Genomic DNA, 15717 nt, shown 5'->3' on the forward strand with positions numbered 1-15717 from the left:
CAGGAGTGAGGAGAGTGTGATGTAGTGCAGCGTATCTTTACTCTGGCTGGTTGCCAGGAAGCAAGATGGCGGCCCTGGACTCCTGTCACAGGCTTCTATGGAGCAGGGGAGCAAATAAGGATTGGCTGCTGTGGCAGCAGCAATTACTCACTGTATTCCAGATGGGCTGGGCACTGAAGGGAATGCAGCCTTCATGTGTGTTATATAGACATCCAGGGCTGCACACAAGAGTGCACAGCTTACTCCAGACTGTGTCCCTGGAATCCAAGATGGCCGCCGCAGCACACACAGAGCTGCTTCTCTCCCTTCTTCTATCTCCTGTGGGGCTGTGTGGGGGTCCCCCCTACCGCTGCAGGGGACAGCAGGCCCTAGGGAGTGCAGGTAGGAGATGTGAGGATGTCAGGAGGGGTCCCTTGTTGATTTCCGGCCCGGTCGCGGGGCACCCGCGCCGTGGAGCTCAACTTGCGGGTCGGCCCCAAACTCCAGTCCCCGGCTTTCCGGCTCGCCTAGGCCACAACTTGCAGGGACAGAGCAGGCTGTCCCCCGGCTCCGTGACCGTCGGCGGCCGGCTCCAGGGGGTCTCAGGTAGACAGGGGAAGCCCGATGCCCGCAGCAGGAGGCACTTTGCAGGGGTTTTATTCCGCTGGGCCCCGGAGCTCTTCAGAAGCACGTGTCCTTGCTGTGCAGACGTTAGGAAGGGGGCGTGGCCTGTTTCTAGTGGTCTGGCTCCTGCCGCACCAAACAAAAAACTGAATTGCCTGAGCAAGGAGGCAGTGATATAGGGGGCTTGCCTATTGCATCCTGGGAGTCTGAAAACCTTAACTGTTTGGTGCCCGTTCCGCTGTCGCTACCTTATATCCCGAGGTAGACCCTGTGGATCACTGTGGACCCTGATAGACAAAAAGTCCCTTGAGTGCCGCATATCTTTAAGCTATACATTCACCTATTACTTGGATGGCAAGGGGGCACTTATCTGTGTCTCTATGTATAAACTACATTTATCTTACTATTTGGACACCCCCAGAGTGTCATGTGGGACATATATTGAAGCATATATTTATATTTAATATGAGAGCGCCCACAAATTTTAATTTATAAACTTTAATAGATCCCTGTTCTTTTAAAAAGACAAGTTGTCCACTCACACCTGATTGTCATCCCATAGATTGAAAATACCTGACTCTAATTTCACCTTCAAAATATCTGCTAAGCTTAAATGTTAATATACTTTTGCCACTCACAGATATGCGATATTGGATCATTTCCCTAAATAAAAAAATAAAAAATGAGTGTCTTATTTGTTTGATTTGGTTATCTTTATCTACAGGGCTAGGAAGCACAATATGCACTTGGGTCAAAAACTGGTTAGATAATAGGGAGCAGCGCGTTGTGGTTAATGGATCTTTTTCAAATTGGACTGAAGTGCTAAGTGGTGTGCCGCAAGGCTCAGTATTAGGACCGCTATTGTTCAATATTTTCATTAACGACTTAACAGAAGGTCTAGAGAGCATGGTGTCAATTTTTGCAGATGATACCAAATTGTGTAAAGCTATAAATGCGGAGGGGGATGCTGAATCGCTTCAGAACGACTTAGTTAAATTAGAAGCTTGGGCAGCGAAATGGAGAATGCGCTTCAATACAGACAAGTGTAAGGTAATGCACTGTGGTAACAAGAACAAAAATAAAACCTACCTACTAAATGGGGTAAAATTAGGGGATTCTGTACTGGAAAAGGACTTGGGTGTCCTCATAGATAGCAAACTAATCAGTAGTACCCAAAGTAGGACTGCAGCAAAGAAGGCTAATAAGATATTAGCATGCATAAAACGGGGAATTGATGCTAGGGACGAGAGTATTATACTCCCGTTATATAAATCACTTGTGAGGCCACACCTTGAATACTGTGTACAATTCTGGGCACCTTACTACAAAAAGGATATCCTGGAGCTAGAAAAGGTTCAAAGGCGGGCGACCAAACTAATTAAGGGTATGGAGACGCTGGAATACGAGGAAAGGCTTGCAAGACTAGGCATGTTTACACTGGAAAAGAGGAGATTAAGAGGGGACATGATCAACATTTACAAATATATAAGGGGACAATATACAGATCTTACGCAGGACCTGTTTTTGGTTAGATCGTGGACACTCGCTCAGGTTAGAGGAGAGTAGATTACGCACAATACGGCGTGAAGGCTTTTTTGCGGTAAGGACGATACGTGTTTGGGATTCCCTGCCTGAGGGAGTTGTAATGGCCGACTCAGTCAACACCTTTAAGAATGGGTTAGATAAATTCCTAATGGATAAGGATATCCAGGGTTACGGGGCATAGTCACACACTATGGTTATTATAAAAAAGAGGGGTAAAACGTAACGGCAGTCATCAACTTCAGTCAAAATTTTATACAAAATAATCGTGCATAGGAGACCACAAATAGGTTGAACTCGATGGACAATTGTTTTTTTTCAACCTTAGATGCTGTGTTACTATGTTACTTGTAGGACTTGTGTGAAAATCTGAAATAGTTTTAGGCCAAAATTCAGCAGAAATATAGAAAATTCTGAAGGGTTCACAAACTTTCAAGCACCACTTTACTGTAATGTTGAGAATTGGCCAAAAACGTTGCCAACGGTTGCCTGGTGCTCACAGGCACCCCTAATATCCGGCACCAACCACTCACGCCTGCTGCCGGTTAATGTGTACCCCCCCTCCCCACACACATGGCGCCCGGACTCCTCTAATCCTTCCTCAGCCTCCACGCTCCACCAGGTGACTCCCTGGTATGAGGCTGCTAGAGCAGAGGAGATCTGCTTGTGAATCATGAGTAGGAGGTGCCGGGGACGTGGGACACATGGCAGGAGCTCTAAGCACACTCGATCAACCTATCGGTCTTGGCGGCTCCTGTGTGAGGCTGCTGCCACCGTCCAGGGAGGATGCGATGGCGCCCGGGACCCGTGAGCTACAAGAAGCAGGTGACATTCATGTTTAACTGCCCGCTTCTTCCGCACCATTGCTCCCATCCTGCCCCCCCTGCTATGCGCCACTACTCCCATCCTGCCCCTCCCCTGCTCCATACCACTACTCCCCATCCTGCCCCCCCTGCTCCACACCACTACTCCCCTCCTGCCCCCTCCCCTGCTCCACACCACTACTCCCATCCTGCCCCCACTATGCGCCACTGCTCCCATCCTGCCCCCCCTGCTCTGCACCAAAGCTCTCACCCTGCCCCCTCTACTCTGCACCAATGCTCCAATCCTGTCCCCCCTGCTATGCGCCACTATTCCCATTCTGCCCCCCATGCTCTGCACCAATGCTCCAATCCTTCCCCCTCCCCTGCTCCACACCACTACTCCCATCCTGTCCCCCCCCCCTGTTATGCGCCACTACACCCATCCTGCCCCTCCCCTGCTCCACACCACTACTCCCATCCTGCCCACCCTGCTCTGCACCAATGTTCCCATCCCGCCCTCCCCTGCACCACTGCTCCCATTCTGCACCCCCCCCTGCTTTGCACCACTGCTCACATCCTGCCCCCCTCCCTAGCCCCCCCTCTCCACACCACTGCTCCCATCCTATCCCCCTGCTCCACACCACTGCTCCCATCCGGCCCTCCCTGTTCCACACCACTGCTCCCATTCTGCCCCTTCTACTCCACACCACTGCTCCCATCCTGCCCCTTCTACTCCACACCACTGCTCCCATCCTACCCCCACTGCTCCCATACTGCCCTCCCTGCTCCACACCACTGCTCCCATCTTTCCCCCCCCTGTTATGCACCACTACTCCCATCCTGCCCCCTCCCCTGCTCCACACCACAACACCCATCCTGCTCCCCCTGCTATGCACCATTACTCCCATCCTGCTCTGCACCAATGCTCCCATCCCGCCCTCCCCTGCACCACTGCTCCCATTCTGCCCCCCACCGCCCTGCACCACTGCTCCCATCCTGCCCCCCTCCCCGGCCCCGCCTGCTCCACACCACTGCTCCTATCCTGCCCCCCCCCCCCGATATGCACCACTACTCCCATCCTGCACCCCCTGCTCTGCACCTCTGCTCCCATACTGCTGCCCTGCTCTGCTACTACTCCTATCCTGCTCCCTTGCCCCACACTACTCCTCCTCCTATCTTACCCCCTGCTCCGCACTCCTCCTCCTATCCTGTCCTCATGCTCTGCACTACTAATCCCATCCTGTCCCCTGCTCCACACTACTTCACCACCTCAATGTACTGTCCGATGTGATTCGATGACGTCACACCACTGCTCACATCCTGCCCCCCTCCCTAGCCCCCCCTCTCCACACCACTGCTCCCATCCTATCCCCCTGCTCCACACCACTGCTCCCATCCGGCCCTCCCTGTTCCACACCACTGCTCCCATTCTGCCCCTTCTACTCCACACCACTGCTCCCATCCTGCCCCTTCTACTCCACACCACTGCTCCCATCCTACCCCCACTGCTCCCATACTGCCCTCCCTGCTCCACACCACTGCTCCCATCTTTCCCCCCCCTGTTATGCACCACTACTCCCATCCTGCCCCCTCCCCTGCTCCACACCACAACACCCATCCTGCTCCCCCTGCTATGCACCATTACTCCCATCCTGCTCTGCACCAATGCTCCCATCCCGCCCTCCCCTGCACCACTGCTCCCATTCTGCCCCCCACCGCCCTGCACCACTGCTCCCATCCTGCCCCCCTCCCCGGCCCCGCCTGCTCCACACCACTGCTCCTATCCTGCCCCCCCCCGATATGCACCACTACTCCCATCCTGCACCCCCTGCTCTGCACCTCTGCTCCCATACTGCTGCCCTGCTCTGCTACTACTCCTATCCTGCTCCCTTGCCCCACACTACTCCTCCTCCTATCTTACCCCCTGCTCCGCACTCCTCCTCCTATCCTGTCCTCATGCTCTGCACTACTAATCCCATCCTGTCCCCTGCTCCACACTACTTCACCACCTCAATGTACTGTCCGATGTGATTCGATGACGTCACACCACGCGAACGGCCGCACACCTGCTCGTGTTCTCCACCTGTGCAACACCAACTCCACTGATGAGGAGGTGGTGAAGGAGCTGCATACAGCGTTCCTGCCAGTGAGAGTGAGCCGTAAACTACTGCAGTCTGCAAGGAGGGGAGGTGGGAGGGGGCCCGGGGGGGATATAATATAACTAATAATAAATTATTAATAATTCGGTGAAGGGAGTGGAGAATGAAGGGAAGTGGAGACTGAGAGGCAAAGAGTGAAGGGTGGGAGGCTCAGAGGCACAGAGTGAAGGGGGGAGGATAAGAGACAAAGTGAGGGGGATTGCGAGAGATTCAGATGGGAGATGATGGTGTGGCTGAGAGACAACACAGGGAGGAGATGATGGTGTTGTGGCCAAGAGATGCAGGGAAGGGGTGATGGTGTGGCTGATAGACGCAGAGAGAAGGAGGTGACACGAGTCTGGTTGAACCTCTGTTGTATGAAGATCACATTGGTTATATTCCTACACAAACTGGCATCTTCCGGATCATGTGATATCCTGCATGAATAATGATTACCAACTAAATACACTGTCTGCCCAGGGAGGATACATTTCTTCAGTGGTTCCCCGTTATAAGAAACCACCATATAGGTAAGGTGCATATTAAATAGAAAAGAATGTCAATAGGCGGTGCTAGACACACTCAGTAGGCGGTGCTAGACATGCCCAATAGGTGGTACTAGACATGCCTCTACGACAGTGCACCCCCTGATAAAATGTGCTGCGCACACCTATGCTAACAAAGATGTTTGGACGGGAACTGCTGTGTAACTAGCATAGATTTCTACGGATCCAGTGTCAGTTATATAGGGAGAGGTTGCATGGTTGCTGCTTCTTAAGTCTCAACAAAATGGCTAGGAAGCTTTTCAGTACTGGGACTAGTTGTAGCTAGAAAAGGTACCACCCTATTTTATCCCCTTTCACTAAAAGCTATCAGGCCGGCAAAATGTAGCCAAGGGGCTGGTCACTGATTGGAGGCCTTCAATACTCTGGTCCAATGCACAGTATGGCACACAGGTTGGCAAGTGCAGGGGCCTATAAGTCACAATGAAGGGCAGACTAGATGGACCTGTAGGTTTTCTACTAACAATTTCTAGGTTTCTAGACTTCACTAAACAAAGTTTTATTTGTGTAACCTACTTGATTAATGTGATTGTATATTCAATCATTGATGTGAAATGGCATGGTGTGTGGTATAAGTGATATAATTACTTCTGAACTGTTCTTTGTGATCTAAATAACAATTGTAGACACTGCAGTCATGCTGAGTAACACATGTAGCGATAGATGTAGTAGCATAATCGCAGACAACGAGTAACCTAATGCAATCACATGCAAGGGGAGATAAAGGGAGAAAGGGGGCGGGGGGGGGGGGGGGGAATCGTGAGAGAAGAGAGTGAGAGAAGATAAAGAATTAACACTCCTAGGGATCATACTGAATTGCAAGCTTGAATATATTGATCAACATATAAACTAATACTAATAAAAAATATCCTTTTGAGCTAAATACATATACAGAGAACTCAGCACTCTCCTCAGTAACCTTATTCACTTCAAAACTTTAATACATAACCAGATAAATAATGGGGTTTTAGATCATGAATTGTACAATGCATTTAAGAAGCTTGCAGCCCACATCACGAGCTAAATATAAAGATTTACATGAAGGCGTAGAACAGACACCAAATGTGTCATTATCTGTAACCAGCCAGTGTGTGTGTGTGTGTGTGTGTGTGTGTGTGTGTGTGTGTGTGTGTGTGTGTGTATGCATGTATGTATGCATGTGTGTATATATATATATATATATATATATATATATATATAGTCCTCCTAATACTCTCCTGGCAGAGAGAGTGATACGCGGCACTGCAGGGTTTTGAATAGCTGAATTTTATTTCAACGTTTCGGGACCCAAAGTCCCGTCGTCAGGAAAATAACATATGTATGTTATTTTCCTGACGACGGGACTTTGGGTCCCGAAACGTTGAAATAAAATTCAGCTATTCAAAACCCTGCAGTGCCGCGTATCACTCTCTCTGCCAGGAGAGTATTAGGAGGACTATTGATATACACGAAGGCACGCAGGTACCTGATTTATTATTATGAAGAGTGCCGATCCAGCAGCATCCCTATATATATATATACATATATATATATACACACACACACACACACACACACACACACACACATACACAGTGCAGTGTTTTTCCACGTGTGGAAAAGGATAGCACTCTCCAGACTTCATCAACAAGTTCAAACAAAGCAAGTGATTTATTGAAATACACGGTTCCAAGTATCGTGAAAAGTTCACACCGAAAAAAAGGCTCACCAACGTTTCGATCCTGAATTAGGACCTTTTTCAAGGTAATTGCCAGTCAACTCAGTAGTAATGGTCAGCAATGGCAGCAATCCACATATAACAGGAACCGAATAACTGAGTTATCCGGTTCCTGTTATATGTGAATTGCTGCCATTGCTGATCCACATATAACAGGAACTGGATAACGGAGTTTTCCGGTTATATGTGAATTGCTGCCATTGCTGACTATTACTACTGAGTTGACTGGCAGTTACCTTGAAAAAGGTCCTAATTTCAGGACCGAAACGTTGGTGAGCCTTTTTTTCGGTGTGAACTTTTCACGATACTTTGTTTTGGAACCGTGTATTTCAATAAATCACTTGCTTTGTTTGAACTTGTTGATGAAGTCTGGAGAGTGCTATCCTTTACACACACGTGGAAAAACACTGCACTGCACTATGAGTCCGGCTCCCTGATAGGGATCGGGCTTTGAATGCACCCCAGCAGTTACCTAGGTTGGGTGAGAGTGTGGGACACACATATATATATATATATACACACATATACACAGCCATGGAGTTGGAACCCTGGCTAGGCAATAGCATATTTCTATATATGCATGTACAATTTGAAGAATGTACAACCCCTGTCAGCCAGCATGAGAAAGCACGTGTGAATGGGTAATGGGATAGTCATTTACCAGTGCGCATTTATGGTGAGCGTGTTGGCAATTTATGACGATTTGTTTTCTCAGAATAAGTTGGTGAAGAAAGGTTTGGGGCGTCTTTTAATTCCATTCAAAATGTATTTTGAAATCTTATGTAAAAATATGAGGTTCTTGGCAGACCTCCTTCCTATTGAGGCAGCAACCCAGAATAGTTTTACAGTAATCCTGTGTTATCCTTCCATGGAACACAATTACAATTATGTAAAAAGGGTACCATTGCCGCCTCCCAAAATCTAAGCCATCCCAGTGATCGCAGTAATTATGGATGAGGGTACCATTATATCAACAGAACTAAAATACATAAAGGACACTCCAAAGTGTCATTTACCAATTTATCAAATAAATTGTTTTCTTCTGTCTTTATGCATTGTAGACCAAACTGGAAGAAAAAAAAAATGCAGCAAAAAAAAAAAAGTGACAATCGAACAGCTCGAGATGAATAACCACCTATGACTGGTAGTAACCAAGACTCCCTTATTCCCCCCAACCTTTCAGTTTTCTACTTGAGATTGGCTTGCAGCTAAGCCAGCCTGATTACTCCCAGTCACAGGCATTCAGCAATGGCTAGCTGTTGCAAGAGGGTAAGTCGTTCTGTACCATCCAGAATATACTAATAAGAAAAGGAGATTTATGGTCGACTTACCATTGTTACATTTCTTTCTGCGAGGTACACTGGATTCCACAGAGAATAATATCGGGGTGTAGAGTTGGATTTTGATGCGAGGCACCAACAGGCTAAAGCTTTGACTGTTCCCAGGATGCATTGCACCGCCTCCTCTACAACCCCGCCTTCAGGCACTGGAGCTCAGTTTCGTTAACCAGTCCAATGCAGTAGCAGGCAAAAGAGACGGTAGATGTTAGTCACATAGAACCACATTCTCATGACAGGAGAAGGGACTAGCGGCTAAGTGCGTCAGAGTGGGCGCCCTGTGGAATCCAGTGTACCTCGCAGAATGAGATTTAACCATGGTAAGTCTACCATAAATCTCCTTTTCTGCAGCGGGGTACACTGGTATTCCACAGGGAATAACATCGGGGATGTCCTAAAGCAGTTCCTCATGGGAGGGGACGCACTGTAGCAGGTATAAGAACCCGGCGTCCAAAGGAAGCATCCTGGGAGGCATAGAACCTAATGAACGTGTTCACTGAGGACCACGTAGCCGCCTTGCACAATTGTTCAGCAGACGCGCCTCCGCAGGCTGTCCAAGAAGGTCCAACAGACCGAGTAGAATGGTATTTGATAGCAGCAGGAGCTAGGAGACCAGCCTGTGCATAAGCTTGTGCAATCACCATTCTAATCCATCTGGCCAAGGTTTGCTTATTCGCAGGAAAACTAAAAAGTACAAAAAGGGTATCTGACCTCCTGAGGGAGGCAGTCCTCTCTACGTAAATACGGAGCACCTGTACTACATCCAAAGACCGCTCTTTGGAGGGCAAACCAGAATAAAGGCCGGACCCACAATCTCTTGGTTAAGATGAAAAGATGATACCACCTTAGGTAGATAACCGGGGGGAATACGAAGAACTGCACGGTCACGGTGGAAAATCAGAAAGGGTGGACGACAGGACAAGGCGCCTAAGTCCGACACCCTCCTAGCAGAGGCAATAGCCAGTAAAAACACGACCTTAAGTGTAAGACATTTAAGACCCACAGACTGAAGAGGTTCAAATGGAGACTCTTGTAGGGCATTTAAGACAACAGACAGATCCCATGGAGCCACAGGAGGGACACAGGGAGGCTGAATCCGTAAAACGCCCTGAGTGAAAGTATGAACGTCAGGAATAGACGTAATTTTCCTCTGAAACCACACCAAAAAGGCAGATATATGACCCTTGAGGGAGGCCAGACGAAGGCCTAAATCCAGACCTTGTTGCAGAAAGCCAAAAGCCTAGAAGTACTGAACGAATAGGTGTCATAATTCTTAGCAGCACAATATGTGAAGAGTTCCAGACCCTGTAATAAATCCGTGCAGAAGCCGGCTTGCAGGCCTTCAACATAGTTTGAATAACCGCCTCTGAGAATCCCTTGGCCCTCAGAGGTGAAGCTTCAAGAGCCACGCCGTCAAAGCCAGTCTGGCCAGGACCAGATAGACACAAGGGCCCTGAACGAGGAGGTCTGGGCGTTGAGGAAGTAGAAGAGGACGCTCTACCGATAGACCCTGCAGGTCTGAGAACCAATGCAGTTTGAGCCACGCTGGAGCGACTAGAAGTAGTATGCCTCTTTCTTGCTTGAACTTCCTTAGAACCTAGGCAGGAGTGACACTGGAGGGAAAACGTATGGCAGCCGAAAGTTCCATGGAATTGCCAGTGCGTCCACGAACGCCGCTTGAGGATCCCTTGTCCTTGATCCGAAGACCAGAACCTTGCGATTGTGTCGAGACGCCATTAGGTCTACCTCTGGTAGGCCCCACTTGTCCACTAGCAGTTGAAAGACTTCTGGATGAAGACTCCACTCTCCGGAGTGAACGTCCTGACAACTGAGGAAATCCGCTTCCCAGTTGAGGACTCCGGGGATGAACACTGCCGATATTGCTGGCAGATGGCGTTCCGCCCAACGGAGGAATTTTGATACTTCCAGCAATGCCATGCGGCTTCAAGTGCCGTCATGATGATTTATGTACGCCACCGTGGTGGCATTGTCCGATTGTATTTGAACAGGCCTGTTCTATACTAGAGGTAGGGCCAGTGTCAACGCATTCAACACTGCCCGCAATTCCAGAATGTTTATCGGGAGGAGAGATTACTCCCTGGTCCACTGACCCTGGAGAGAGTGTTGCTCCAACACCGCGCCCCAACCTCGCAGACTGGCATCCGTTGTCAGGAGGACCCACTTGGAGATCCAGAAGGGACGACCCCTGCTCAACTGTTGGTCCTGTAGCCACCAGCTCAGTGACAGACAAACCTCCGGAGTCAAGGAGATCATTTGAGATCTGATCCGATGAGGCAGGCCATCCCACTTGGAAAGGATTAACTTCTGCCGAGGGCGGGAATGAAATTGAGCATACTCTACCATGTTGACAGCCGACACCATCAGGCCTAGTACTTGCATCGTCGAGTGTATCGACACTCTTTGGCGAGAGAGAAAGTATCTGATCCTGTCCTGAAGTTTCAGGACTTTCTCTGGAGACAGAAACAATCTCTGGCTGTGTGTGTCCAGCAGCACCCCCAGGTGTACTATACTCTGAGCAGGGACCAGCGAGGACTTTTTCCAATTGATGAGCCACCCGTGGGCTTGTAGGAATTGGACGGTCAGTTCCAGATAACGGAGGAGAACCTCTTGGGAGTTTGCCAGGATCAGCAAGTCGTCCAGATATGGCAGGATCCTGATTCCCTGACGACGGAGATGAGTTGTCATCACAGCCATTACCTTGGTGAATATCCGAGGGGCCGTAGTCAATCCAAAAGGCCTGGAATTGATAATGTAGGTTGCCAATAGCAAACCACAGATACTGCTGATGCGACATGGCAATAGGAATATGCAGGTAAGCATCCTGTATGTCCAGGGATACCATATAGTCTTCGGGTTCCACGGCCAGTACAATAGAGCGCAGAGTTTCCATACGGAATTTGGACTCTCTCACAAATTTGTTCAATGATTTTAGGTTGAGTATAGGCCGGAAGGACCCATTTGGCTTCGGAACTAGAAACAGGGTCGAATAGTATCCCCTGCCTCTCTGGGACAGAGGCACCGGCACTACCACTCCGGTGTCCAGGAGGGATTGTACAACCAAGTGTAGAGCTTGCGCTTTTAAAGGATAACCGTTGTGCAAAACTGGTGAGGGGGGCGTCTCTTAAAAGAGAATGCGTACCCGTGAGAGACAACATCCCGCACCCAGACGTCCAAAGTGGTCTGTAACCAGGCCTGGGCGAACTGCAGAAGTCGACCTCCCACCCTGGGGCCCAGAATTGTTTAGAATTAGGCTTAGTGGTTTTGGAAGCACGGGCCTGTCGCTGATACGCCTGACCCTTTGCCTTCCCTGGAGGTCAACAGGAACGAAAGGTGGTACTCTTAGCCTTGGGAGCAGAAGGATTAGTATTTGGGAGGCACGCAGTCTTGGCAGTAGCCAAGTCAGTTACAATCTTGTTCAGATCCTCCCCAAATAGGATGTCTCCTTTAAAACAGAGCACCTCCAAGTTCTTTTTGGAGTCCAGGTCCACCTTCCAGGACTTCAACCAAATAATTTGACGAGCCAGGATAGACTTAGTAGATGCCTTGGCTGCCATTACCCCTGCATCAGAGGCCGCCTTCTGAATATAGTGGGAGGCTGTGGTAATATAAGACAAATATAGCTCATTTGTCTTTAGCTGAGGTAGCTCATTCTCAATTGCCCAAACCCATGCTGCCATAGTGGGCCAATGTACAGCACCTGTAATCCCTCCACATGCTTATCCGTCGGTGACAGGCAGAGTAGATGACACCACAAGACGAGCGACATGAGAGTCCACCGGCGATGGAGTTTCCCACTTGTTACTCAACTCCACAAGGATAGGATAATGAGCTAGCATCTTTTTAGACAGAGGAAATTTCTTTCCTGGAGACGACCAGAATTCCTGACGTATGTCAATTAAATGGTCAGAATGTGGTAAGACTACCTTCTGACCTTTGAACTTATCAGGTTTCTTAGACACAGTAGTAGGCTCAATGTAATCAACTATTTGAAGAATTAGCTTAATGGCCTCCACTAGGTCAGGAACATCAACCTGGGTTGTAGATTGCTCATCAGAAGCAACTGTATTAGTGTCTGACGGATCAGTATATTCCCCATCCCCATCGGAAGAATCATCCAAAATATTAGTGGATTGTGAGGAAGAAATAGCCTGTTTAGATGACCCCTTGGCGCCAGAGGGGTGTGGGGTAGACTTTTGTCTAACCAAAGATTGATTTAATTGTTGTAATTGGGTAGACAGAGTATCCGCCCAGGGCGATTAATTACAGGGACAATATGTGGCTGCAATGACACAGGAGGTCCTATAGGGGGCGCAAGACGTGTCACAAGTGTAGTTAGCATACTTGAGAACGCTGCCCAAGGTGGGTCCTGATTGGCCACAGGTGCTGCAGGTTGACTGGGTGTATGGCACTCAGCACCTGAACTAGCAGGTAAAACTTCTCCCTCAGATAGATATATATATACACACACACACACACACACACACACACACACACACACACACACAGAGAGAGAGAGAGAGAGAAAAATATATATTATATATATATATATATATATATATATATTATATATATATATATATATATATATATATATATATATTTATTTTTTTTATTATATTATATAAAGAAAGAACAGAGGCGGCACTCACGTGAGTGCCGCCTCTGTTCTTTCCATATGCACTGAGGACCAATACCTCGGGGAGGGCACCGCAGCATCTATTATTTCAAAGAGGAGTGCCGGGACTTTTGTGCATATATTATATCTTTATATATATATATATATATATAAAAATATCTCTATATATATATATATATATATATATGACCTTGACACACCTGGCCCCTCAGGGTACAGAATATATGGACTAGTAATTTACATATTACTATGTATGAGTATAGATATAACAATGAACAGTAGATACTGGATGTATATCACAGAATACTTGTACTAAATATTCAGATAGCAGTACACTACACTTGTTATTAACTAACAATGTCTAAAATGACATGTAGAATACTTAAGTGTCTGTAAAAGCACAGCGCTGATGAGGCAGGCGGCTTTACAGCGGTAAATGGGCCCGCATATTTGCGCAAATGTGTGCTAAGAACATCAATTATACTCTATGTTAATTGTGAGAGTTTATTTAAATTATTTTTATTAACAGTGTTCTTAGTGCTAAGAGTGTGCATCTGCATCTCTCTTCCTCCAACATAGTATTAGAAGCCTCAGCATGATAGCACCTCTTGATATTTTTAGTAATAGGATGTGCAGTCCTGGTCCCCCCCTTTTTTCGGCTTTACACTTACAAAGCGAAAATACACTCCTCCGTGGGCGGCGACTATGAGTTTACACAGCTGCTAAAAACAGTTAGCGAGCAATCAACTCGGAATGAGGGCCATAGTGGGGTCCCTGTGCAGTACAGAGTCCACGCCAGCGGCGCATTCCATCTCCTTGGACTGCGGCCGGATCGCGATTTACAGGCGGGTCCCACCTGGGGGACCCTCTTACCTCCTCCCTGATGTGCAGCCACGCGATCCAAGAGAGCGTCAGCGGTGTGTGCCTGAAGTCCGGTGCGCCTCCGCTGCAAGTACCCTGGAACCAGGCTGCGGGAGTATGCAGCGCTGCTGGGGAAGTGATGGAGCCACAGCACAGAATGTCAGACTGACATAAAAGTGCTGCGGCCCTTGAAGTCTTCAAAAAAAGCTCTTTTCAGGGCTGCCTAGCACAGCCCCACCTGTTAGCTGTCTGCACTGCAGGCAGCAACTTACAAACTGAGCTCCAGTGCCTAGAAGCGGGGTTATAGAGGAGGCGGTGCAATGCATCCTGGGAACAGTCAAAGCTTTAGCCTGCTGGTGCCTCGGATCAAGATCCCACTCTACACCCCAATGTTATTCCCTGTGGAATACCAGTGTACCACGCTGCAGATATCCAGTTATACATAACCACCATTTGAAATCATGAATAATGTGCTTTCTAAAATGTCTGGAACAAAATAAAGAAAAATAACACACCTATTAAACTGGACATGGCTGTTTAGTAAAGGCTGTAATTAGGAAGAGTAACGTTCTCTACAAGGTTTGTATACTACATACAGTAGAATAGGAGCCATTTGACAGTTTTGCAGGAACATCTGCTTGTAGCATAGATAAGGTATTGCATGGCACTAAGGATTTTGCAGGCTATGGGAATTTGCACCAGCAGCAACTATCTACTACAGTTACATTTCTATTTTCCCATTGTAATTCCCAACACTGTTTGATTGAACTGATTTTGTCACTTCTTGCATTCCCTATGGTACTCTGGTAAACATGCTTGCTATAAAAAAAAACCAGACCAATTGCATAACTATAGAGAAAAGGATTGGCTCTTATAGAAGGCCAATGGTAGTCGGCACATACCTGCACTAGTGGATCCAATGCCTGCAGTCAAAACTGATCTTGGAGTTATCTTCACTGCATATTTCAAAAATTGAGATTTTCCTGTACCAGGGTCACCAACAAGCAGAAGGTGGGACTCCCCTAAAATAGAAACACAAACATCTTTCAGCAATTTCTCATTGTATATACTGCTGCACGAAAGTGGTTCAAACCTTAGATAGATAGATAGATAGATAGATAGATAGATAGATAGATAGATAGATAGATAGATAGATAGATAGATAATAAGAATTTACTTACCGATAATTCTATTTCTCGTAGTCCGTAGTGGATGCTGGGGACTCCGTCAGGACCATGGGGAATAGCGGCTCCGCAGGAGACAGGGCACAAAAGTAAAAGCTTTAGGATCAGGTGGTGTGCACTGGCTCCTCCCCCTATGACCCTCCTCCAAGCCTCAGTTAGGATACTGTGCCCGGACGAGCGTACACAATAAGGAAGGATTTATGAATCCCGGGTAAGACTCATACCAGCCACACCAATCACACTGTACAACCTGTGATCTGAACCCAGTTAACAGCATGATAACAGCGGAGCCTCTGAAAAGATGGCTCACAA

At 47.8% G+C, this 15717-nt stretch overlaps 1 protein-coding gene across 1 annotated transcript in view; it reads right to left on the bottom strand.

The window, feature by feature from the left end:
- Positions 1-15717, bottom strand: part of MCM9 (minichromosome maintenance 9 homologous recombination repair factor) — a 266670-nt gene that overhangs the window by 138181 nt on the left and 112772 nt on the right. The window contains exon 8 of the mRNA XM_063917226.1: positions 15124-15243. Coding sequence (XP_063773296.1) covers positions 15124-15243 — 120 coding nt within the window. The remainder of the gene's footprint in view (positions 1-15123; positions 15244-15717) is intronic.

The sequence above is a fragment of the Pseudophryne corroboree genome, chromosome 4, assembly GCF_028390025.1.
Source record: "Pseudophryne corroboree isolate aPseCor3 chromosome 4, aPseCor3.hap2, whole genome shotgun sequence".
Classification (NCBI taxonomy): domain Eukaryota; kingdom Metazoa; phylum Chordata; class Amphibia; order Anura; family Myobatrachidae; genus Pseudophryne; species Pseudophryne corroboree.